This window comes from Parasteatoda tepidariorum, chromosome 4 (assembly GCF_043381705.1).
Source record: "Parasteatoda tepidariorum isolate YZ-2023 chromosome 4, CAS_Ptep_4.0, whole genome shotgun sequence".
In the NCBI taxonomy this organism is placed as follows: Eukaryota; Metazoa; Arthropoda; class Arachnida; order Araneae; family Theridiidae; genus Parasteatoda; species Parasteatoda tepidariorum.
Genome location: NC_092207.1, coordinates 9,145,301 through 9,172,908, shown reverse-complemented (window position 1 = coordinate 9,172,908; position 27,608 = coordinate 9,145,301). Strand labels below are relative to the sequence as shown.

The 27,608-nt window shown below is 29.2% G+C and overlaps 1 protein-coding gene across 1 annotated transcript in view; it reads left to right on the top strand.

The window, feature by feature from the left end:
• LOC107451845 (transcription initiation factor TFIID subunit 4) overlaps positions 1-26,769 on the top strand; it is a 35,461-nt gene extending 8,692 nt beyond the window's left edge. Inside the window, exons 4-17 of the mRNA XM_043044675.2 lie at positions 1,064-1,183; positions 2,332-2,433; positions 4,615-4,734; positions 6,735-6,824; positions 7,033-7,158; positions 8,236-8,361; positions 9,753-9,943; positions 11,476-11,645; positions 12,918-13,048; positions 15,716-15,841; positions 18,206-18,262; positions 18,460-18,576; positions 18,681-18,719; positions 21,095-26,769. Coding sequence (XP_042900609.1) covers positions 1,064-1,183; positions 2,332-2,433; positions 4,615-4,734; positions 6,735-6,824; positions 7,033-7,158; positions 8,236-8,361; positions 9,753-9,943; positions 11,476-11,645; positions 12,918-13,048; positions 15,716-15,841; positions 18,206-18,262; positions 18,460-18,576; positions 18,681-18,719; positions 21,095-21,202 — 1,623 coding nt within the window. The 3' untranslated portion in view covers positions 21,203-26,769. The remainder of the gene's footprint in view (positions 1-1,063; positions 1,184-2,331; positions 2,434-4,614; positions 4,735-6,734; positions 6,825-7,032; positions 7,159-8,235; positions 8,362-9,752; positions 9,944-11,475; positions 11,646-12,917; positions 13,049-15,715; positions 15,842-18,205; positions 18,263-18,459; positions 18,577-18,680; positions 18,720-21,094) is intronic.
• The last annotated feature ends 839 nt before the right edge of the window (positions 26,770-27,608 follow it).

The window sequence follows — 27,608 nt, the reverse complement described above, 5'->3', positions numbered from 1 at the left end:
GGGTATTTACCTAACTTGTAGCGGAATTCCACAACCTGTCGCAAATGTCACGGATATGTACAGTCACGGAAAAAAGTATCCGGAAAGTAACAAATAATCTTTTTTTAAAAAAACAGATAGTTCTCAGGCACACAACAAATACGGCGTTGTTTGTGTCCTTTCCTAGAAACGACAAAACGCTGTATTTGTTGTGTGTCTGAGAAGTATCTATATTAAAAAATAGACGATCCTTTAGTTGTTATTTTCCGGACACTTTTTTCCCGTGACTGTACATATAAGTACATTAGAGTGTTATTGTTATCGTTTTAAAATAACATGCGTAAGATGGATTGCGTTTATACAAATAAAAATAAATAGTGTTCTGAAAGAATGTTTGTACTTTGTGCACTGCAAATATTTATTATAACATATTATGAGATAATTTATGTAACCACACAGCGTAGATGCCATAAGGAAGTGCTGACAGACACAGGTCTGCCAGTAGAAAAGACGTGCCATTTCTATTATGAATATATTATTACAGTTTGATTTAGACTATTAAAGTGACAATATGAATTAAATATTATGAATAATATTTATGAATTAACATTTATTATATTACACTGGCACTAATTTAAAATATATTTTCCGGTAATCAATTATAATAAAAAAAAATTATCAAGCAATTTTTTGTTTTGCGGACCATTTGGTGCCCCTTTGTGAGTAGCGCCCGGGGCATGATACCCCCCCTTGCCCACCCCTCACTACGCCACTGCTTCACTTCTATAACTATAGCTGCTACTCTTCAAGAATTTATAAAAAGCATATGGACTTTAGGGGAATATAATATTTTTTTAATATACTATAATGTAAAGGAAAATTGGTGTAAAAGAATGTAGCATATTTTATTAGTTATAATTGGAAATTTTATTGTTTTAGATTTTATTACTGTTGTAAAAGTAGGCTCTTCATTTTTTATTGTAGTTAAGGGATTTAAGAAAGTCAACTAATGCACTCCTTTATTGAAATTCTTATCATAGGTAATATAATAACTTAATTTTATAAAAAAAAATATTCATTTTAGGCAACTGTGACAACTACAGCTCAAACTCTTGTGGGCACAATTCTCCAAGGATCTACTCCTTTATCTGGAGTTAATTCTCGTCTTTCAAGTCCTACTACTGTTAAAAGTGGAGTTATCAAAGTAAGATTTTAATTCAATAAAAACAACGGATTAAAAATGATTATTTTTAATTTTTTTTAGAAGAATTTGGGCATTACCAAATTCAATGTTGCTATTGTAGGAAAAACATTTTTTGCTTTTTTAGATTTTTCTATAAAAGTTACAGAAGTTTTTTTTTTCCTTCCCCTTTTTTAAAATCAAAGTCTATGAAAGCTTGAAATTATCAAGAAATTTGATTTTGGTGCAAGAAATCATGGAATATTGCATGTAACAGTAATTAGCTATGAGGATTCAAAATGAATAATTTTAACATTGAGTATAATTGAAGCGATTAATGTTAAACATTTTTACGAAAATGAGTTTTTGTTGGTTTTGGAATATCAATCACCGATTATCAAATAGCGGGTAATTTTCTGGACTGCCTAAAGAAGAGAATCCAACAATTTGGAAGTAATTCAAACAATCTTTCCACAATTGACACAGTTCTTTTTGTTTTTCTCGAAAGGGTACCACTCTTCAGTCATGGGGACTGAAATCAGTTTTAAGAAGAAATCAGTAGACTAAATTTTATCCATTTATCTCTTTCCCATTTGTTTTTATTTAATTAATCATTTTTATTTTTGTTTGCTGTAAAAAAATAAATAGAATGAAAAAAAATATCTTTGATAAAATAATAAATTCTTAGTTCATTATGATCATGGAAAGTTACATTTGGAAGTCAGTGAGCTATAAATTTTGGAAATTCTGGTAAACAATACTAGTCCTTATTAATTGATCAAAAAATAAGTCTTGAATTTTTTTTTTTGCGTAGCACCCATGCCCCCTTTTAACATTGATTGATTTTATTATTCCCTTTAATTTATGTTTTATTTTATTATGGGTATTGATTTTTTTTTTATGAAATGAAAAATTCATCTAATATTAGGTATAAATAGTTTTGCCCAAACTGCCAATAATTTAAGTTAAAATTATAATAAATTCTTAGAAGAATTTATTATAATTTAAACTTTTATTAGCATTAGAATTTTTTTTTATGAAGATTCTTGATGCTAAAATAATTTACAAAATTATATTTTGTATCAAATTAGATTAAAACTAATTTCAGCATTAGTTGGCTAATCATTTCTTGATATATATGAGGTAAATAATCAAACATGTTTTTCTTGAAGGTTCTCAATAATGTTGTGCAAACAGGAGTAAATGGCAGTCTGACTGCACCGCTTTCTGTTCAGACAACTTCTGCCAACACTCAGCCAAATACACCAACACAAGTAAGATATTTCAAATATTATATGTTTTTATTCGTCTTTTATAAAGACATTCTATCATAGTTATTTTATAAATTCCACAAATAAGATTTTTGCTGCAGCAAAAACTCTTCTGTACGCATAAATGAACGTAATTATGCTGATTTATTTTTGGCTATCTAAAAAATTAAGTTAATGTAATTGAACAATCAACTAATCGATTGATAGAATGAGAAAAACAAACTTTTGAACTTTAATGATTCATGCACCGTTAATGCACTCATTTCCGCGAGGTAAATTTCGAAAAACACTCAATTCCGCACTTCACAGGATTAATGAGGTAGTGTGCATTTTAACGGTAATGTGTTTTACACTTTCAGAATAGAATAGTATATTTTAATGTTTTTCTTTTAATATTTTTCTTTACGTATTGAATATTTTGTTTTTTACATACATTAGTTAATAGTAATACTCATATTTTTTAAAATTATACTATTTAAAAATTGGGGAATGCAAAATACCTAGTTTTGCTACAAAAAAAATTTTTTTTTTTGTTGCGTTGGATTTTAAAGACCATTGTGTGTCATAACTAAAAATTAAAGTGCAGAGATCTTAAGCTATGCCAAAAACTAAACCAATTTTATCATAGTGAGTTAACTATTTAAGGTGATATTTAAAAAAAATTTGGATTATGTTATGAATTAAAACAATGGAATAAACAAGCAGAGAATTAAACCAAATAAATTATCTCTTCTAAAGAATAATATATTGACTTTTTGTTAAAACAGGTACAAGATCACACAGTAGCAGTGCATTCATCATGCATGCAAACAAAAGCAAGAAACAGGTTTTTACTCTGCACTAGTTAATACTTCATGAATTGTTGTAGAACTAAACACTAAAAATATATAACCTGAAACTTGAATTATGTTCATTTGTAACACATTGGAGAACAAGTATAGTTTTCGGTCTTATATTGATACCAAGAGCAAAATAAATGTATTGGATTTGAAATGACAGTTCCTTATTGTTGCATAACTACAGTGACGATCCGAAAATCAGGAGGTGGGTCATTTGGAGTTGATAGCATCATAATTGTTCTAAGTTAAATTTGCATCAGAATTCACAGAAGAACTTATTTGCTTGTTAACAATTTTTAAAAAAACATTACTTTCCGTTATGGAGTATTCTTAAGAACTCAATGAAAGTTTCCCATTGGTTGATGGGACAATTCTTTTGGAAACTCTGGATAAACTCGACACGGCAAAGCCATCTTGGCAAATAAGCTGTCACCAGCCTACTCAAGTCATCTATATCAAACGTTGAAAAAACAGGAACTTATTGATGAAAGCGAGCAGACTTCTTATTAAGTAATAAAAAGGCATGCATCTGTTTCCCCCTTGGAATGGGAGTAGGAGATAAAAGAGAAAAAGTATTTCGAATTTTACTTCGCTATGATTATTGTTAGAATGAATTTTCAGAGATTCCAAGGTTAAAAGAACGAGGTAACTTGTACAAATTGAACTGTGTTTATCAGTGCTATGTTGCACATTATTTAAAATATTTTTGGTTTTTCTGATTACCATCCAATAATAAATTGTTTATTTAGCTGTAAAAAAAATTTCGAAGAAAAAACCTATCAGTAGTTTGTGGTAATTGTATTAATATATAGTTGTAGGTCACTTGACTGAAATATTTACAAAACATAGAAAAATTAGTAACTGTATAATTTGTGCAGTTTATATATTTTACAACAAAAATTATTCTCTTTAAAAATAACCAAGACTTTAGAATGTTTTCTTCAATTACCAGTATATGATTTATCAATTCTTGTAGCAGAACTTGCATTTGCAATTTATCTTTTGATAAATCCACCATATTTCTGAATTTATACGCTCTCATATAACCATAAAGACTCTATTACATTATTGTTTTATAATATTACATTGCATTTTGGTTATATTACATTGTTTGATTATTGTTTATTTGTGGTAAGTAAAATAAACAAGTTTCAAAGGAATTTGCGTTTGGTTTCAATTTTAGTTCTGTGGGGGGGGGACTCTAATGCAGACGGTGGGGACAAAGTCGCGTCATTGCCATGATGAAAGTGCTAACTAATTTTTTAGATTCATTGTTCTATATATTTAGACACATTTGTATATCATCTTTTTTATTAATATTATTACTCTTTACATAACTTTTCAGATGTCTCCCAACACTGCAAAACAAAAATGCAAGAATTTTTTATCAACTCTGATCAGATTAGCAGATGAACAACCAGCTGCTGTTGCAAAGAGTGTGCGTAATCTAATTCAAGGCATAATTGTAAGTTATTTGATAATGTTTCTTTTCTATATTTGCATTTAGTTTATCTAACATTTTTATATAATTTAATTTAGAGTTTTTTGTTCTTTTTGTAGCACAATATTTTCTTTTTGTTGAAACCCCTGTGGCAGAATTGTTTCGAGCTATCTGCGACAAAACTTACTAGCACTGATATCTTTCTGCCAGATACTTTTAATAATAACAAACGTATATGTTACTAATTTAAAATAACAAAGGGCTTGTGTTCACAAAAGAAAACTACATATTTTTTTAATTGAGCATGTGATAATTTTTTATTCTAATATTATGNGGGGGGGGGGGGGCTTGCAAATTATTTCCTTCGCATTTTGTAAATAATCATTACAATGAAAATAATTAAAAATCATAAAATCCGTAGTAGCAATTGCCAAAAAAAGATCGACGATAAAATAATGCGAATCGTACTCCTCAAATATGTGTTTTGTCTCGAGATTAGGTTGTTGTAATAAATAATATCGTAAAAAATATTGAATTTAAAAACTAAGGAGCAATAGCAATAAATGCCTAAAGTTTGATACAATTATTGCCTTAAGAAGTAAATACTTAAATGCACGGTTCGAATTTTCTATATTTTATATCGGGATATTTAAAAACCATGTGAAAATCGATAACTACCAAAAAATACAATCGAAGCATTACATCCATTTACGATATTATCGACGTAAATTGAGCATGTCAAAAAGTGATTATCTAAATGCATGATTTAAATATTATGTGTAAATTACTGTAGCAAAGAAAAGTATAATTTTTTGCCTTTCAATTGAAAAATCTTTCTGCAAGAACTCTTTAACATTCTGCGACAATGTCGCCATGTTACTGCTATTCTGCCATGGGGGCTGAAACACTATTATTTAATTTCACGAGCTCTATGTATATTACCTATTTAATGTCCAATACTAAGAACACATTAAAAGATGCTACAACAAAGCGTATTAGTTATTCAAAACACCTTTATCTCGATGCGTTACAATATCTAACAAAAACACATACTGACAACTCTACTGGATCTTGTCTGTTTCTCCTGGTGTAATAAAAATTCTCCTGGTTTTTGTACATTTTAGAAAATTCCCTAAAATTGAGTAAGTTTTTTGAACTGCATCCCTATTGAAATAGAATTTTTTTTACAATTAATTGCTTACTTGAATATTTAAATAAGTATTGCTAATACATAATGAAGCGAGTCTCACCTATAGGAATCAATTTAACGATTTTCTTTCTTTTCCTTTGTTCCACAATTTTCAGTTTATTTTTATTCAGAACTCCCTTTTTTATAATCATAAAATCTTTTAATTATCAATAATGAATTACTTGTCTACTACTATTTAAAATTATGAGTTAACATAATAAAAACATTTAAAATTCATCCAATATCAATCATAAATGGAAAATATTGCAGACCATTTATCGATATTAATATAATAAAATTCCTTATGTGTAAAATAATTTAGTATATTATGCAACAGTGTGCATGAAATTTATATTTCGTGAAATCTAACGGATTTTTTCCTATCCATATTGGCAACTATGCATACTACATGACAAGATCAGCATGATATATTTACTTAATCATTGACTTCGTTTAATTATATTTTTTTTAGTCAAAATATAGCTAATAACCATTAAATAATTTTAAAGGAACTTATAACTGTTAAAATTAATTATAAAAAAAACTATGCACTACAATATTTTGTCAGCTTTATACTGTAATAAATTGCTTTAAAAACCAGTTGCTGTTCAAGCATTGATTGCAATTTTTCTTTTAATATTTTTTTCTGTATTTTTCAAATACATAATGTTCCAGTTGTGTTTGTCAATATTATTTTTCTTGTCACTTTTACTAAAGATTAAAAGTATTTTTCCTTGTTTATATTGATCAAAATTTATTAATGACTCTGATTTGGTTAAAGAGTGTTTCTCATAACATTATTAAATTGATTAAATAATGAATTTTATTTATACAGGATGGCACAATGCAAGCAGAGGAGTTCACATCAAAGCTACAAAAAGAGTTGAACTCAGCACCTCAGCCATATTTAGTTCCTTTTCTTAAAGTATGATCTCATTTTAGTTGCCTTTCTCATTCATAAGTCTTGATTAACTTCATAATCTATGATTACCTTAAATTTTTTCTCTTTATCCGCATAAAAATATAAGTAATATGTAAATTTCTAACTTGTTTTTATGAATATGAAGTAAATTTATATAAAGATGAAACAATATATCTTTTTAGTCTTATCAATGAAATGTTTTTTTTTCCAGAAAAATCTGCCTTATTTAAGGCATTCATTAATTACAAAAGAACTGACCATTGAAGGTGTTCGACCCCCTCCACCCAGTGCCATCATACTTCCTCATCCTCATGCATCCAACTTAACTCATCTTCAGGTAGTTAACTCATTCTTTACAAATTGATTCCTTAATTCCAGAAAAATCTGCCTTAATTAAGGCATTCATTAATTACAAGAGAACTGACCATCTAAGGTGTTCGACCCCCTTCACCCAGTGTCATCATACTTCCTCATCCTCATGCATCCAATGTGTTGAGTTCTGTGTTGAATGCTTAAAAATATTTTTAGTGCTTAAAAAGTACTTAAAAGGCCTTTTTTTTTTTGAAAGATTTGGCTATGCGCCCTAAAATTTGTATTGATAATATATAAAATAAATAAATAAAATTATAAAAACTGCAAGATTTATTGTTGGTAAACCTATCGAAATATCGTAACTATTGAAAAAAAATGAGAGCATGAGAGAAGTCATCCTTATGTGAACTTAATTAAAACTAAGAAAATAGCTTCCACTTGGACATAAAAACTGTTGGTGTCTCTTCCCCCTGACTCATAAAATGCAAAATATTATTGCCCAAACACGTGTCATCATGGGTCCATCCATGTAGACATGCCTCCAAATGTCCCTAGGGTATCTTTCTTCTATTGTTTAATATGCAATAAATCTGATTCGTGCTATAGGCATGGCTTATATAATTTTTTTTCATAGAATTCAAGAAAAACATGGAAATCTCCAGTCAAGAAGACGAAAGCATGCTCAGTAAATTGATTTCCTTAACAAGGTCTAAAAATTTATTCTTTTTGGCTGGGGAATTTCTTATGGGAAAGGCAAATTTTTAAATGTTCAAAAGAATGAACAGAAACGAGGCAATGCTGTAACAAATTTAGTGTTACCCATGGTGCACCACAAGGAGGCCTGTCACATAACACACGCACATAAAAAAAGAATCTAATTATGACATAAAGTTGTAAAAGACCTATGTTCGTGTCTTATGTAGGTTTTAAGCTTTTTAATGTCACGAAATTTTCTATGTTAAAACCTCTAAATGATTCTGTGTTTAATTTAAGATTCTTCTATTGGATAATTAAATATATATAATTTCCAACTTTCTATGTCTCTATAAGAAGACAATTAATTTGTAACACTTTTTTTATTTATACTTTTTTGAATGGTTAGCTTGGACAAAAGAGGCCTCTCTTACAACCCACTACTCAAGTACGCCTTATGACAAACTCTGGTTCACCACTCACAACGCAACTTATCACACAAAACACAACAACTCTAAATCAAAGATTTGCTGGGGTAAGTAAGAATTTTTTTTTATTATTATTTATTCTTTAATTGTGTGTTATGTTTTTATAAAAAATGCTCAGTGTGTTCCATAATAACCAAAATTAATATATATTTTTTAAGTCAGTCTCAAAAATGAAATCTAAAAGTCTACATAGAAATTGTGGGGATTAATATTTAAGAGAAGTGATTAATGCTATCGAATGACTTGTGAGGAAGGTTTGATTTAAAACAGCAAAACCAGTTTGATTGTCTTCAAAAAAATCCTAGAGGTGTTTCTAATAAACTTTTCTGTGATACTCAGACATGATTATTTAAGTTTTTAGTTCCCCTTCTTTAATAATCGTATGTTAAATTTCGATAGCACTTTTGTCCTAATGTGCATTTTTTTTAAACTTATTTTTTACAGGAATTCTGGGAATATATACCTGCCTAGTCTGCTGTTTTTTTAATGAATGTATTTTACGACTGTTTCCTGTATGCCTATGTATTCTTAAATTTCTCCGTATTTGTTAAAGAAATTTTTAAAAAAAAAGTTTTTGGTGATAAAATATTCATTGAGGGCAAAAATACTTCTCTTATCCCTCCACAGATGGTGCTATTGCCAGTACTGCAATATGTTGAGTGTTAATAGCTTAAGTCAAGCTGTGATGACTCGGGGGATAGAGCGTTTGCCTTCCAATGAGGTGAAACGGGTTCAAATCTCAGTGATGACTGGTCGATACGAATTCCACGTCCAGCTTGTACCGACTACAGTTCTGACTTTAAATATCCTCAGTGGTTGAATACGGGTTAGTCCCCTTGCTGTTAGGCTAACCGTGGGAGGTTTTTGTTTTTTTCCCTCTCCATGTAACTCAAATGAGGGTTAGTTCTCACAAAAAGTTCTCCACGAAGATAAATTTCTCCCAGTACTTGATCCAAGAGTTCCCTTGTCTTCTGAATTGGGTTCAAAATTACAATACTACAGAGTTGAACATTAATAGTCATAAACCCAAAATTGGGTTGGCTGTTCAGCGACGGTTGTAAAATAAAATAATTTAAGTAATTATATATAATGTTTCTAAAGAAATCTTCTTTATATAAAGATTTATATACCTATTTTTTTACGTCGCAGAATGTAAGAGCTTATATTATTTTGAATTTCTCTTTTTGACTTGATGATGCATCAAAACTTTGCTCGTAGCCTAAAAAATTTCGCTAGTAAAACTCAGTTATTTTATTTCTCCAATGTTGACAGGTATGATATATTATGAATAACTTTGCATGTAAACCACATTATTAAAGCTAAATTTTAAAAACAATATGGCATATAATTGGTATTTGTAAATGTACCTCATTTTTGAAAGATAATAATTAACTTTGATTGGACTGGAAGAATGAGATTTATTTGCATATCATTTCAGCAACTGAGGTCTACTGTTCCTAATAACCAATCCAAAAGTATATTGGTTGGAAAAACACTTGTCGGCTCATCTGTTGCTGCAGCCTCACCAGCGACGGTTACTGCATTGCAATCTAAGTTTCCTTTTACTGCAAAACCTGCATTCATTAGTTCTGCAAAGGACCAAGGAAAAAGAGCTTTCTCTTCTCTCAGGTTTGTTGTTCTTTCTCAATTACTTATTGCCTTGAAAACTATCTAATATTTTTTTCCTATTGATTTCTAGGTCTTGAAAAATTATAGAATACAATATTTCTCAGTTTGTCAAATGCTTAAATTCTTAAAAATCTGTGTGGTATATTTCTGCTGATTACAGTACCAAGAGTAATTGTATTCCGGGGGTATCCCGGAATTCTGGGTTTTTCATATTATCCTTCTGGGTGAAAAAATGAAGAGCAGGGCATATGATTTTTCTTGGAATATTGCGGAATTTCTCAAGACCGTTGGTTCTCAGACTTTCGCTAATCAAAAGCTTATAATCCGACTAACTATTCATGGAATTCCTCAACTTAAAATCCAAATTTTGATGCTTTCGCTGATTCGCGATAACGGGACACTTACATACATGTGGTTCTTCTTCCGATGGGCAGGAATCCGCTAATTGATTCATTTGGTTTGGCAGATTTTCACTATTTTGGATCCGTTATATCATTTTTTCGCATAACTCCGCATATCTCAAGATTATTGATCCACAGACTTCTATGAATCAAAACTAATAATCCAGAGGGGGTAAAATTTACCTAAAATTTAAATCTTGAAACCTTTGCTAAGTCACTGTAACAAGACGATTTTATACACGTGATTTTTTCACCAATTTGATTTGTCGGATTTTCAACCTTTTTAATATCTGAAATTGCACGGTTTGATTATCTAACGTCGGTTTTCGTGTGAAAATAGTGCAGCATCCCAAGCTGCATTGTTAATCCTAAATTTTTAATTCAAGTTTAAAATTTTGTTGGTGCAACAATTTATTTCCTTTACTTACTTTAATATTTTAAGTTTTGTATGTGGTTTTTCTGAGCAAATAACTAAATTTGTGATAAACAATCTCTTTCAACTGAACTTATTCTTCTTAATAATACATTTTTCTCTGTTAAAGCTGTGGATTTAGTTATTTTTTTTACGGATTAGTATACAACTAGTTGATAACGAGGCAAAGATATTTTTAAAGAAGGGTTGCATTTGTTATCATTTTTCTTGTATCTGTTAGTAAGATAATTAATTAAACAAAGCTTACGGCAAAATAAGTAAGCAACTGTTGATATGCTGATATATTCCTACTTGGATTAGCATAAACGACTACAGTTTGCACAATCCTTGTGAATCATATGACATGCCCTTTGATTATAGAGAAAAAGAAAGCTAATGTTAATAAAATTTTTAAAAAATTATCGCATCGCTTTTTATAACAGTGTTTTTTTGATTAATTTTACTATAACTTTTTTGAAAACTGTTTAACACAGGCAAGAGTTTAAAATTTTTCTTGTAATTTTATTTATTATATTTGATTTGAAATACATAGCATGGTATTAGTTATTATTAGAATAAAGTACTAAATATATAAATTGTTATGCTTTAAACTTTTTATTTTTCAATAAATTGCATTTTCATATGCTTATTAATTAATGAATCATGTAGTACATGTAATTTACAAATAAATGTTTTTACCAAATCTAATTTTATTCCAGAGAGGATGATGATATAAATGATGTGGCTGCAATGGGTGGTGTTAATTTAATTGAGGAGAGCCAAAAAATTCTAGCTTCCAATGCAGAAATAGTGGGTACACAAATCAGATCTTGTAAAGATGAAAGCTTCTTATTCTCATCTGCTTTAGAAAAGAAAATACGTTTAATTGGTATGTTCAAACAAACTAAATATCTCTCTTTATTGTAATTGAAAGCAACTCTTCCCATTGTTTTTTTTATTTATAGAATCCCATTGAACAAACGTTCAATGTTTTGATTCAGATAGTTTATCTGTAATATATATATATCGGGCTTCTATTTAACAAACTTCCATTTTGCAATTTTGTGGTTGTTTTCAATGAACGTTCCGTTTTCTACATTTTAAGCAGTAATATTTTTATTTTATTGATTAGATATTATTCTAACACTAAAACATTATTGCCCGAAAAGTAATGTTTATTTATTTTTTGTTCCTTATGTTCAGATGGTTTTAAGCTTTGTTTACCTTGGGGGTTTATTATACGGAAAAATCTATTATACGGACTTCCGGAAGTCCCACCGATTCCAGATATGTAGCTTTCCAATATATACTCTGCTGCAAGTAAGAAAAAACCATTATTCCTATGGAGAGAGCCTGTTTGCATCTGAGAGCACACCAAATGGATGACAATTTCCCAGTCTGAACCGTTATCAATATTGCCAACTCTTGAACGATTTGCTCAGAATCCCTTTTGCTTGCGTTCTTATGAATAATAATAACAGTTATTAACAAGTAATAAGAATTAATAAAAATTATGCCTAAAAATCATAACAAATATACGCCTTTCTGTCCACATTTAATAGAAACTGATGAAAGAAAAATAAATGCATTTTCTTGTAGACGATTTACAGCGAAACAAAAGTAAAAGTTCTTATCTCTCATTTGATTTGTTTAGATGCACCATTTTTAGTTGTCCAATCAAGTCCGATTCTCTTAAAACGTCATATAGTTGTTTCTTTTTCAAGAAGGAATGTTCTCTTTATTTATTAAATTATGTTGCCAAGTCTAGGAGTTTAGGAAGGCTTTAAAACTGTAACCTTTTTTCTATAATTCTATTTATATATATTGTAAAAGAAAGCACAAATTAAAATTCTGTTTGATATGTTTAACTTTTAAAAGTTTTTAAATTTTTTTGAAAGCATATTTGTATAATTTGATAACAAAATACAACAAAACTATATGCAATCGCGGATGATTACTTAAATCCTATACCACAATGGTCTTTTCTTAACTTGCAATGGCATGTATCAATATTATTTTTAAAATTATGTCGTAAAAAAAATTAATTTTGCTGCTTCTTCCTGAGTGTGTTAATTAATATGAATGTGTATATATTATATATGTGTGTGTATACATGATACATCCTTTATAGTAAATTGTTTACATATGTACTTTCCTGCAGCAAGAAAACTGGGTATTGAAGAAGTTTCTCCTGATGTTATCAACTTAATATCTCATGCATCTCAAACAAGGTTAAAAACAATGATAGAAAAATTGAGTATAATTTCTGAGCATAGAATGGAAAACATTAAGGTATATTTACTCACTTTGAAGTCTTCTTTCTTTTATTTTACTTTGCTTGCTTTTAATCCTAATTTTTCCCCCAAATTGTTAAAATATTTCGAAGAATGCTGAGTACAAAATGTTTTTTTTTACACACTTGTGTTTCTGTACATTTTCTTCCAGTTTATTTTAAGTCTTATCTTTTTCCATTGTCAAGTTATTTTATTTCTGATAGTGCTCCCACGGATCAGGGAAAACCTGTAGTTGTCTGGGAATTTTATTTTGACTCTAAAAAAAGGGAAAAGTTGCTTTTTTCTTCTTCTTTTTTTTTTTTTTTTTTTTTTTTTTTTTTTTCTATTGCAAAAGCCTGGAAAATTCCTAAGTCATATCTAGAAAAGAACCAATCTTAAAATTGTCAGTAACAGTAATCAGTTATTCAGATTCGATTTAAATAATTATGATATCTATTAAAATTATTTGTTGTAAAATTTCCTCTATTGATATAGGGAAACTTTTCCATGTTTCCATCCTCATTCAATGATTTATTTATTTATTATTATTTTTTTTGCTCATAAAATCTAATATTTGACATCGCATAATTACTGGACTCAGAAACAGTTGCCCAAATGACATTGTCTTGTTTGAGGCCGACCTCCAGCCTTTAGGTCTCAGAAGAAATTATCTCCTAACTAATTACTTTAATAAACTCTCTAGCCTTGGACACCAAAACAGAACAGCAGATTATCTACAAAGGTGGAACAGCAACCAAAGACTTAAGAAGAATAGCCCATTTCGCCAGGCCGTAATTAACAACGTTCTTGCTGGAAATGTTGAGGATTGCCTTAATAAACAATTTATTGACCCAACTGAAGAACTTCCAGGTGTTAATCTCCATCAACACCTTTCTTCACAAGCTAACAAGAAATTGGATCACCCGGTATTGCTTAAACAACTTTCTTTGGAGGTTATAAATTCTATCCCCAAACACTTAATACTGGTGTACACAGACGGAAGCAAGACGGACACATCATCTGGCAGCGGTGTCTGCATTAAATCAATTAATTACTGATTTAACGTCACCAAAAGGAACCCTGATAACTGCTCAGTTTTTAGAAGTGAACTCATTGCTATTGATACTGCCCTGGATTCTCTTCTAACACTACAGGATCACAACAATATCTGGATACTCTCTGACAGTCTCAGTTCCATACAGAACTTATCGCATTGTCGGAAGGTGAGAAACGAAACAGGAGCTTCTATCCTGCACAAACTTAAAACCCTCTCACAACTGTGTGAAGTCCATCTCCAGTGGATCCCTTCTCCCGTTGGGGTTCTGGGCAATGATATCGCCGACACTCTGGCTAAGGAGGGGACAGAAGAAACTTTGATGAGTCCAAATTCACTCACCTTCATGGAATTGGCATTGAAAAAGAAAAAAGAAGACAATGTTTCCTGGCCCGTACCCCCCAAACATCACTGGTACCAGAGCACCCGTCCAGGAGGTGCACTCAACATTCGGTGCAACCGCAAGGATCAGACGCCGATTATCAGGCTTACCAGCGGCCACCTTAAGTCTCTTTCTTTCGAGGGTAGTGTTAAAATCTTCCCAAACTGCCCCAGGTGCCACAACATGCAGGCTTCTCCCCCACATATCCTGGACTGTCTTGGACTGGACAAGAGGGACATTCTAGAAAACCCACTTTTTGTGGCCGACTTCCTCCGGGTCATGAATTTCATGGACATTGTTTAGCCCTGCTAATTTTGGGGATTAGGAAGAAGAAGGTTATAAATATAGGTTATAAATATAAGGTTATATATTTGACATAATAAATAAAAATTATCATATCAATAAAATGTTGTCTGGATTTACATTGAAATTTTCCTGAAATATCTGAAAAAATCATGGCATTTTTTTTTATTATTTGTTTTTTTTTTGATGAAATAAAGAGGGAACCCTATTTTAAGAATGATGAGTTTTGATTTAAGGTATAATCTTCCCTAATACTATGCTTTAGTTTAATGTAATTTTATGTTAGGAAAGATTGATAATGTCTTACCTAAATTAAAGATAATGTTTCTTTGAGCTTATTATAGAAGTGATGTATTGTTGGTTTTTGTTGGGGGGTTTTTTCCCCTAAAGATTTATGAAATTTTCATTTTCTTGGATCCACCTGTTTATTAAACAAAAACTTGATATAAATTTTATTTACAAATTGTGGATGTTATTATTTATTAATAACTTACCAAATATAAATATTATTTTTGTTCTTAATTATTTAAATTGCTTAACATTGAGAGCTAATACAAGTGGTAACTGAACAGGGATAAAAAAAATGCCTGGAAAATTTAATCAATCTAGATAAATCAGGATGTTTAATTAAAATACCCCAAAAGTCATGGGGAAATAATTATTTTGATTTTGTTATCCTTTTTTTTTTAGTGAATCTTGTGATAATTTTATTTAAAAAAAATATTTTCAACTTTTGCTGTTAAGTATAAATATTATGTAATACATTTTCTGTATAAGAATTTATAGTGAAATAAATCAGGAAAATTCGATACAATTAGTCAGGATTTTTTTTTTTCCTGAATATTTATAGCTGCCCTGTAGTACTATTTTCACTGTTTTTAATCATGAATGAACTTAGTTAATGGTTTTTATTATTTTAAAAACCATCTTGATATTTTTTATTATAGAATGATAATAGGTATGAAGTTGTCCAAGATGTGAGATCTCAAATAAAATTTATAGAAGAATTAGACAGACTGGAGAAAAGGAGGCACGAAGAGCAAGAAAGGGAAATCCTGCTTCGAGCTGCAAAGGTTTTTAAAACATTTTTGGTGTAAATTAAAATCTCAATGATCTATATACTTATGAAATTTCTTCTTTGAATACTTAATACTAGTAGAAATCGTTAGATGTCTTTTTATTATTATAAAAGTTACTTATGTTATTTCAGTTACATGTTTATCAGTTAACTTGATTCAAATAGTTAATTATTTTCCTTTTTTACATTTTTAGTGTTATGCAAATATGGAGAATTTTATGATATTTTAATTATACAGGGTATCTGCACACCCGGAAACTCATGGATTTCGGTGGGATTTCATGGACATTTTATGACAAAATTTGTCATAAAATGTCATGATTTTAACTTTTATTTATTTATTTTTTTAATCATGGAAATTCATGGATTTAGGTCGCCGGAAAATCTAATTTTTAAAATGGAATATTAAATATAAAATCAGAATTTCACAGTGCTCCGAATATCTGAATTTGTAGCAAAATACCCACTCATAGTCATATTTTTTTAAAATACGAAATGTTCGTATCCTGTTCTTTAAAAATTTAGGTGTTCTTTCAAAAAATGACAGAAAGAACATCATTTCTAGAACGGAGTACCTTTTAAACTTCTGTGATTTCAGAATTTCTTTTATCAATTTATTATTATTATATTTTTATTTTATCAATTTAAAATTCTAGTTTAGGCTTTCTATATTACACTTTTAAGAGCAAATAAAACAGGTTTAAATAACTACATATATTTGACTGTATTTAGTTATTTGCTTTTGTGTTTTTTATTTATATATATATGTATACAGGTGATTATCAAAATAATGGAAACACTTGTGAATAAAAGGGACATTTAAGAATTCGCTTCATAAGAATTAAAATATAATCTTAGCTACCAGTTTTTTTTAATATAAAATGTACATATATTAGGTAGTATGAGAGAGCTTTAGCAGAGTTGTCTATGTTTTGTCAGAAGCTGTCAGACCTCACAGATTTTCAGAGAGGCCAAATTGTAGAAGCCCGACTAGTTGGAGCAACAGTGACCGAAACATCCCAGCTTTTAGGCGTTTCTGGAGGTACGGTGTCTAAAGTCATGACAGCATACACACAGCGCGGAAAGACAAGCTCATCAAAGCAAAATAGTGGACGGAAGGAGAAGCTGAGTGAAAGAGACCGACGGGTATTGAAGCGGATTGTAATGTCTAAAAAGAAAACAACTGCAGCCAAAGTGACCGCAGAGCTCAATCAGCATCTGGATTCTCCAGTGTCAACAATTACAGTTAGGAGATACCTTCATAAAGAGAACATTTACGGCAGAACAGCAATTCCCAAGCCTCTTGTCACAGATGCTATTGCAAAACGTCGTGTAGAGTGGTGCCCCAACCACAAATCCTGGTCGATTGATAAGTGGAAGACTGTTATATGGTCAGACGAATCGTCTTTCACACTTTTCCCCACAACAGGACGGGTACATGTCTGGAGAACACCTGCACAAGCGTATGATCCTGATTGCCTCCATCCAACTGTCAAGCATGGAGGTGGATCGGTCATGGTATGGGCAGCCGTGTCATGGTTTTCTGCTGGCCCAATGGTAACCCTGAAAGGAAGGATCACTGGGGAGAAGTATAGAGAAATTTTAGCTGACCAGGTCCATCCTATGATGCAAATTTTGTTTCCTGCAGGAGATGGAATTTTCCAGGATGATAATGCCCCTATTCATGCAGCCAGAGTTGTCCAATCATGGTTTGATGAACATGAGGATGAAGTGGAACATCTACCTTGGCCAGCACAGTCCCCATACCTCAATATAATCGAACCGTTGTGGTCTATTTTAGAGCTTTCAATCCGGAATCGATATCCTCCACCGGCATCTCTCACGGAACTTTCACAATATCTCCATGAAGAATGGTACAATATTCCTCTAAACACTATTCAGAATTTGTATGATTCGATTCCTAGGCGAATCCAAGCTGTTTTGCATGCAAAAGGCGGTCCTACGCCATATTAATAAAGGATTCCTTCAAAATCTGGGGTGTTTCCATTATTTTGATAACCACCTGTATATATAGCTATTTTATTGTTTTAACTCTTTCTTTACTTGGTTTTTTAAGTTTAGAATCAATAATTAAGATGCAGTGTATAAGTTTTGGTTATGCCTATTATTTCAATTAATGTTATTATAATGCTTTTTTTTAATTTATTGTTGTGTTTTTGTCGGAGAAAATAGTAACTTCGGTAAGTTACGAAAAATTATTGGAATTATTCATGGAAAGTCACGGATTTGAAAATCTAAAATGTAGCAGATACCCTGAATCTATGAATAATGACTAAATATCAATATAAATAATGAATAATTTATTTATATTATATAATTACGTTATTTCTTGTGACAGAGCCGGTCAAAACTAGAAGATCCTGAGCAATTAAAGTTGAAACAGAAAGCCAAAGAAGTAAGTTAGAACAAATATTAATATTTATTTTTATTAACTTTAAAATTTTAGTGTCTGTTGCACTGCTTTATGTTTTTTTAAAAAATGGGTTCTGTTATGGTGGCGATCTGGTTAAAAGAGAAACAAATCTAAGATGTTTGCAGTTTGAATTAATAAAATTATTTGTTATTGAATTCTAAATTGTGAATTTTTTCCAGATGCAAAGAGCTGAACTAGAAGAACTACGTCACAGAGAAGCAAATAATACTGCTTTGGCTGCTATAGGACCAAGAAAAAAAGCGAAATTAGATAACAGTTTATCATCTTCAAATCAAGTAAAAAAAAATTTTAATAAAAATAATAATAAAGAGCACTTCTTAAAGGATATTTCTTACTTTCTTATTAATGTTACTAAAAGTTTACATTTTTCAATTTTCAGGGTTTATCGAGTCAGTTTACTGGTAGCTCTAAATTTCAGGTTAGTGATCAAATTTATACTCATTATTTTAATTTTGCCGTTTTATTTTCAAAAATGTATGTGTAATTGGTAGAATTTATTCATATCTAAATGCCTAATTTGTTTTTTTTTAAAAATTATTTTAACTTTAGACATATATTTTAGCAGAATATTTAGTTAGATTATACCCTTTTGATATTTAATGTTTATAGTTATTCTGTAAACATTAAATACTTTAAATTATTTCAGTTTCTTTCCTGAAATTGTATTTCTATTGTAGATTTGAAACTTTTTATTATTGTTCAGTGAAACAGTATTCCCAAGGGTTCAGTGAGAACAGGAAAAAAACTGGAATTGTCAGGGAATTTTATTTTAATTCCAAAAATCATGAAATAGTCAGGGAAAGTTACAATTTTTTTTTACAAAAACCTGGAATGTTCCTATATTATGCCTGGAAAATAACCAATCTTAAAATTGTCAGTAACAGTAATCAGTTATTGAGATTAGAGTTAAATAATTCTAACATCTATTACAATTATTTGTTATAAAAATTTCACATTTTACTCAAACTGAAATGTTCTCTCCTCATTTAATATTTTCTATAAGATTTATATACATATTTTTTACTTTGCCGAATGTAAATGCTTATATTATTTCCAATTTTGACTTACATGATTAAGCATGATGCATCAAAACTTTACTCATAGCCCCCCCCCCCAAAAAAAATTTAGCGATTAAGATCTCTGTTATTTTATTTCTTTAATGTTGGCAGGTATACGTTACAGTTAAACATAAAGGACGCAAATTGTTTTAAACCGTACAATCAGGAAACCTAGCAGCATTTTTTATTTCACTATTATTCTTTTGTTATAATTACAAACTTGTTACAGAAGCCCTCATAAGTTTTTCTTATGGACATCTTTTAAAAAGTTTTGTGACAACTTTAATACTATTTCACTAATTTAGTGAAATTTTAATATGTAATGTAGTAGCATGTAAAATAATCTGAGGACGTTTTTTTCTTTTTTTTTTCGGTCTTCTAGTTTCAGACAAAGACAATTCTGAGTCAGACCAGAATTCAGTCACAAGGTGGTTATTTTTCGACCTTTTTTTTTTCTTCTTTTTTTTTTTGCACAGTGTGGTTCTTAAATGCAGGAATGATCTAAATTTAACAAGCATTTTTTGTGGCTTAAGGTTAGAATAATGCTTTCAGATGCCTGTTTTCAGTCCTTGACAAAATTGAGAGTTAAAACCGAAAATAGGTAGCGTGTTCTAGTTGCATATCTATAAAGTATTGAATGAAATATATGAATTAAACAGGGCTTCCACTCTGCAGGGAGAATAGGAAAAACCTGGAAAATACAGGGGATTTAAAAATCACCAAAACTAACAGGGAATTTTTAATTTTTCTCTGCTAAGTGGGAAAATACAGGGAATTTGTTTTTTATTTTCGTCTTTTAAAAAATGGTGACCACACAATTGTGATTTTCAAGGAAGATATTTCTGTCTGCTGTACTAAAAATTGCTTAATTTCGTTTTTTAAAAGCCCTTAAAGATGCTTTTTTCATTGGGCGTTTTTAAAAAGTGCTTAATTTTCCCTTTTTGAAAATGAGATTTATTTTTTCCTTTACCATGTCGATTTTCGCCATCTATTATGCAAAAGCGTAGTTTTTACATAGTTCTATTCAATGTTTTTCACAATTCATTTCAGTGTACCGTCGTTCAGTAGCATATGAAAGCTCCAATCATTTTACATATTTGATTAAATATATTCGGGTCCTCATGTGCATATATTGAACTTGTGGGAATTATTCTTGCACTATCATGTGCGACTCTTCTGCATTTTGCGAAAGATTCTCAATTTCAGACTTCATTTTCCACCCGCTGAAATTGAACCGAAAAATCTCTCTATAGTTTTATGGTGGCTAATCAGGGGTCTGTCCAGGCCGAATTTACTACCGTTTAGCGGTACCTTCACAAATTCAACTTTAGGAAAAACGGTAGTTTCACAAATTCAATTTTAGGAAAAACGGTAGTTTCACAAAATACTTTTTCTTAAAATTTCATTTTTGTATCCCTTAAGAAACGATAAATCCATATTTTTGTGTTGATTTTTTAATATAATTTTTAATTTTTCACAAATTACGTCTAAATTTTCACAAAATAGGTACCTGTCAGAAAAACCTAGACAGACCCCTGCTAATGTAAACAAGAAAAGAGTTCTTCGTCAGAAACTAGTTATTTTATCATGATCATACAAAGCCTTTGAAAATTATTTAGCATTTTGTAAATGTATATAGTGCTTAAAAATATTTTTTAATGCTTAAAAGGTGCTTATTTTTTGTTGAAAAATTAGGCTACCCTGTACTAACAATGTTGCAAATATTTCCTTGCAGCTTCGCCCCCGTGTGAAACGAGTAAACATGCGAGATCTGCTGTGCCTCATGGAGCAAGAGAAAGACACTATTCGCAAGTCTGTGTTGTACAAATCTTATGCTAAGTGAGCCATAAACATATCTTCCACATAGTGCCACATTGTGTTCTTCTTTTCAAAATGTGTTCCAACTTTGCATACTTAAACGCAGTTTGTGGAGATGCATCTTAATCCATCCATTCTTTCATTGTACATATGTATTAAAGAACAGATAAAAAAAAATAAAAAAAACAAGACAGTATAGTGAGAAGTAGTAAACATTGACTTTTTCCTAAGTGGTGCTTCAAGGAAAGAAACAAAGCACTTTCTAAATTTTATACACACAACTATGAAATTTGTACATAATAAATTCGGCTGTACTGCCAGAATTTAAATATATAAAAGAATAAATATATGTACATATATATTTAGAAATAAAACTTCATTTTGCTGTGTACATAACTAATGATAAAATTGTGATGTTTTTAATTTATGAAATTTCTTTTTCATTCAAGTCATCTGGAAAAAAAAATTCTATAGATTTTATGTTAATGTAATGAGCCATAGTTTTTTTGTTTTTTTTTTTCTTTACTGTTAATATTTACTTGGACAAACTGTAGCACAATTTTTATTACATTTTGTTGTTAATAAATATATTTGTGATTTTAATTTAATTGTTTTTTATCCCGCTATTGAGTTGTTGTGTTGGCTGTTTGTGTTTTAGTTTTTTTCATTTTTACCTGAAAGCCAAATTTTTTGTTACTGCTTTTTAAAAGAGTATTGGACTGTGATTTGATGCCAGAAAACTTCCATTTTTCATATGCCTAATAAACTTCTTGTGTGTTCTATTTAGTCCTTTTCCAATCTTTTATGATGCTCAATAAGTTGAGAAAATCAGCTATTTGTCAATATCAGTTTCCGAATACCAGCTCTCGTGTGTGTATTTTTTCCTTTCTCTTGAAAATTTAGTAGAGTTTAATTTTTCAAGCGATATTTAAAAAGCTATCATTTTTTTCCCCTACTTAATTTGCATTGTTGATTATGTCTTTGTTTTGTTGTAAATTTCAAGTGCCATTTAACATTAATAATAATAGTGCCATTTTTTTATATTTTTTGAAGCATGAAGGAATTTTAAAAATTCCATTATGTTTCACAGTTCATTTTTTAATTTTTACCTTTTATAATTTAAAAGGAAATGAAATTAACTAATTTTAGAACAGGTGATTAGATTAAAAATATTTTCCTGAAATTTTACTTATATATATTGTATATATAATAATTTATGTAATGTTTTCCTTTAAATCTTATTATACACATATTGCCATTTTTTTTTTTTTTTTAATATAGGCTTCTAACATGAAAATACTGTCTTCAACGACACTTGATGTAATGTTATAATTGTTATGGAATTATACATATTTAATGTGTGAGAGTTTTTATTTCAAAAAATCGGATTTTGCGTAACCTTGATTAAAGCATTTACATTGCAGCTCAATTCTTCATCTGAAAAATGAGTAATTTTTAAATATCTTTCGCTATAAATTATAATTGTTAATTATTTCATTCTGACTAATGCTTAAAAGAATGTGTTTGTTTACTTGTGCTTAAACTAAATTAAAATTCCAATCCATGGCTTTCACATCTTGCGATTATTTAAAATTCACAAATGCCTAGTATAGAAAAATAGCCAAAATTTTTCTTCAATTACGGAAAATACGTTAATTTTTTTATTAAAAATGTTTTTAAAAAATCAGTATTTTTCTTTATATTATATTCAAGGAATATTTTATTGTGCTGTAGGTTTTGTTTTGGAATTTAGTTAAGCCTTTTATTACATATTTTCACTTTCTATATAATATCAATATTTACTTAAAGGAAAACTAAATCCACTGGATTGATGAGAAAAAAATGCTTACTTTGGTTTACACACCTATATAAGTTTTTAAAACCTGAAAATTAAACTTATTAATAGCAATATTTGACTACTGTTTTCTTGAATGTTATTGCAATTTTTGTGTATATGTAACTTCTAAAATACCAATTCAGTGTTTTAACTTGCAGTCTAAAATTTGTACATTCTAGAATATCAATTGAAATTTCTTTTCTAAAATTACTATTGATCGCTACACGTTGGCATACCTGGCAATGCTAGAAATAGATTTTTAAAGTGAATTTCGGGCATATCTACTTACATTATGTGTTTATGAACTGAAACTTTAAATTGGATTATTAAAAAGAGTATATAAAATTGTTAGTCATTTTTAGTTTTATATTTTTTATTGTTATTTACTCAGAATTGCAAATTTTGTTTATTACTTGTACTTTTTATTTCTTCTTTTTTTTTATCGAAACAAAGATGGAAAAATTGGCATTTTTTCTAATCTGCATTTGTATGAAAAAGACACTGCTTTGATGTGCATGAAATGTGAACTGAAAATGTGCAATTTTTATTATAATTATTATGTTTTGTTATTTAAAATTATTTCATTATTTTCTAAAGTTCATGCTATCTTTTTTATTATTATCATTATTGTTTATAAAGTGATTGTGATTGATTTCTGATTAAAAATCAATGAAAATGTATTCTTAGTCGAAGAACTATTTTTGATCTAAAAAATTCTAATTGCAATTTCTTTAATTTAATTTTTTCCTATACGTAAATCTTTTACCATATTTCTTCTTTTGTGTTTTTAATGCAATTTAAAATCCTGCAATCCTTTTAATACAACTGTATTTAAGTACCATATTTTCATCAATTGTGGGGAGAATTGGAAAAATGTCTGAAAAAAATCAGTTTCAAAAAACTTTATTCTAACATTTCTATTATAACTATTTTAACATTTTTGTTAATTGTTTACTCATTCAAGTTATCAAACGTACTAAATGTATGTAGGCATTAGTACAATAAAAAACAGGCTCTTAACTGGAGCAGTCTTAAGTACTTTTTTCTGTTTAAAAATAAATAGGGGAAAAAAATTCTTTAATTTAATGCCTCAGTTAAAACAGTTTTTTTTTGTTTGTTTACTACTACTGAAAATCAGTCATTATATGAAGCTTAATAAAAAATAAAGGTATTTTATAAAGCTTCATATAATGATATTATATTGTTAGTATATTTTGATTAGACTGAAGTTAACCTTAAAAATTAAACAATTTTTTCTCAGTTGAATTCTTAATCCACCATTTTTTATTAATACAGTACAGGACCCGTTATCTGGAAATCCGAAAACCAAAAAAACCGGAACGAAATTCGATAAATTTTCCCTCAATTTAAAATAAAAAATAATTCCCTCTTAAGATTTTAGGATATTTCTTTCTTTTTTGAAAGATGTTTACCTTACCATCATTTTGGAAATAATCATTAGCGTATTACTTCATAGTTTTTTCTTCTTTTTAAGATTATTTCCAAAATTTTTTTTTTTAGTTGGGTTTAAAAAAAAAAAAAACGGCTTTTTGTAGCGATTCAGAAAACCGGAAAAATCAGTTATCCGGAATAGCTATGGTCCCGATCGTTCCGGATAATCGGTTCCCTACTGTATAAAATTTTGTGCCATCTTCTTTGCAGTCTTTTTATTACCAAATTTAATCATATTTTGTTTAGTTTTCTCAAAATAATTCTCCAATCAACTCCAGTTATTTTGGATTGCCCCTTGTTTCCGTGAAGAAAATCAGATGAAAATTTAAAGAGATATGCTGTGAGATAACACTGTTCTTGTAAATGAGTCAACTTGTAAAGACTTTATTATTCAAAGAGCTGCTTTGTAAAATCATTAACTGAGTATGTTTTTACTTTCTTCCCTCTTGCAACTATTTTTCTCATTATACTTTATTAAAAGTATTCACAAAAAGTAAAATAAATATTTTTTTGATATTCATTAGTAATGCTACCTTTTTTTACTGTATGATAAATAAAAATTGTTATTAGAGCCTTGAAATTCTTAATTATACCAAATCAATTAGTTAGTTTCAAGTATTGGTTGTCTAGGACAATATGGAAAATTCTGTCAAATTATAAGGATTTTATTCTTAATTGCTTTTTCCTCTTTATTTTTGCATTGAAAAATAAAGAAATGTTAGTTTTTGAACACTGTATTTTTTTATTAAAGTGTAATTTCTTTACAAATGCTAAATATTCATTGATTAAATAAATAGATTGTTAAAAGAAATTCATTTATTTAATAGTAAAATCGTATTCTTTAATAGAAAAACTTTAAAATAGTCTGGAATTGTGTATTTATTAGACTTTTTTCAACCTTTTGTGTATTTTTTGAGGTAACTGTGGAATCAACATATGCCCAACATTGAAATATTTAGTTAACAATTAATGAGCTCTCAAATATTAAGACATTCTTTGATCAACTATTATTATGAAATATTCATTCTTCCATCAATAGTCTAAGAAATTCCATGATGTCCTTTAATTTAATATTGTTTGTATAGGTTGGCTACACAATACTCCCTATCTATCTGCCCAAGGGGCAAAACTCAAAAATTTTTAAAACATTATGATAAATGACAAGCTAAGTACAAATGAATGAATTTTGATTTTTAAAATTTCTCTGTTATTACCTTCAGAGAGTTTGTTCTAAGTCTAGAATTTTAAAATAGTCAAAATTATCTAATTTTCCTGATTATATGCCACCAGAGGAGTGGCCGTTCAATTTTTAAGCTTAATTTCCGAAATTTTGATATGTCACACACTTAAATTATCGTACATTTCCAAATGTAAATTTTTTTTTCCTTAAAAATATTCGAAAGCTGAAGTTGAGGGATCGGCTTATAATAAAATCCTTTGAAAAATTCTTGGAGGACATCGCCGAAAAAAATGCTTCCCCTTTTAGTGAGAATTAGTGGTAATCAGTAAATACCGTAAGAGCTACATACAAAACATAAGAATACATAAAATAATCGTTGAAAATGGAATACCTAAATATAAAAATTGAAAAAGAAACAAATTATAAGAACATTTTGAAAAGAATACGATTATTTTTAATCTTCCAATTATGAATTCGGAAGGTCCATTCTTTTGCCCACTATGCAACCATTATTACAAGAGTAAATTTTTATTTCCAAGCGTAGCATGCCCTTTTTTTGCGTCTACTTATGTAAGAGTTTTGAATTTTGGGTGAATTTCCAAATAAAAAACATACTCTTCTGCTTATATTTGGAAATTACGGTATTTTCAAATTTTGAAGCATTTTTTTATCACTCTCTGAGACTTAAAACGATTTTCAAATTTGGCATATTATAATTTTAGAAACCAAAGGTTTTTTTTTAAATTTTATTTCAATAAAATAAACTTAGCAATTAATTTGATACATAGATAGAAGTTTCATTATTATGTGTCAGACTATTCAAAGATGGAACAATTTCTGAAATTAGTTTGCTAATTGTAAGGAGAGTCTCTACTGCGTAATTTTGAAGATAATATTCTTTTTTTCTTGTACAAATGTTTTCTTCTTCCTCTTTTAGTTGTTAAATCTGAATATGGTTTAATGACATTATCTGTGATAATTAAGCAAGAATCAATAATTATTGTTTAGAAATACTGTAAAAACCATTTTGGTTTGATATGTATAAATTGTTATTTATGTAGAAAATTGTGTGTTTTTAGTTTTGCCAAATCATTGTTAATATATTCCTTTAAACAGTATCAAATTTGTCTTTTGAGTCTTATTTCATACTTCAAGATACAGTCAGTGGCATACATGGAGGTGTCCCCCCCTCCACCTGCAATAATTACAGTCTTTACAATCTTTTTAGATTTTACACATTGTTTTGAAAATTATAATATGAGACAAGAACACTTTGAAGAGACAGTCTGAAATCTATAATCATTAATTTTCTTTTAATCTATAGATTTTAATCTGAATTATTTTAATATAAATTAATCATAATCATCAAAGTTGGCCGGACAGCCCAATGTGGGCCAATGCCTTCTTTGAAGATTTCTCCATATCGACTTCAGATTTATCTTTGATCTCCAATTCTTTTTATTAATTTTTAAAAAAAATCGGACTCCACCGAGTTAACCCATCTCAACTGCTGCATTCCCTGCTTTCTTGTTCCAGTGGGTGTAAAAAGCAGTATCTTTTTTATTGTATTGTCATCACTCATTCGAATCACGTGGGCCATCCAATTCATTCTATTTATTTTTACGTATTTTATAATATCGGGTTGTTTAAGAATCTTGTACAGTTCAAAGTTAAATCTCCTTCTCCAGTTATTGTTTTCATTTACAACACCAAGTTAATAAAGAATTAATAATCGCGATGAAAAGGCGGAATTTAGAAAAAGTACTAAATTTGAACACTTACCGAGTAACAACATTGAAATGAAATTTATTTTAATTCTACAAGGAAATAACTCACTATCTTACAATTATTCGAAGTGAAGTAAAGGGTTATTTTTATTTATAAAGTTAATTAAAAAATGTATAAAATTTAAAAATATTTTTATTAAAATTCATATAGTAGGGTGCACAACCTTTTTGAATG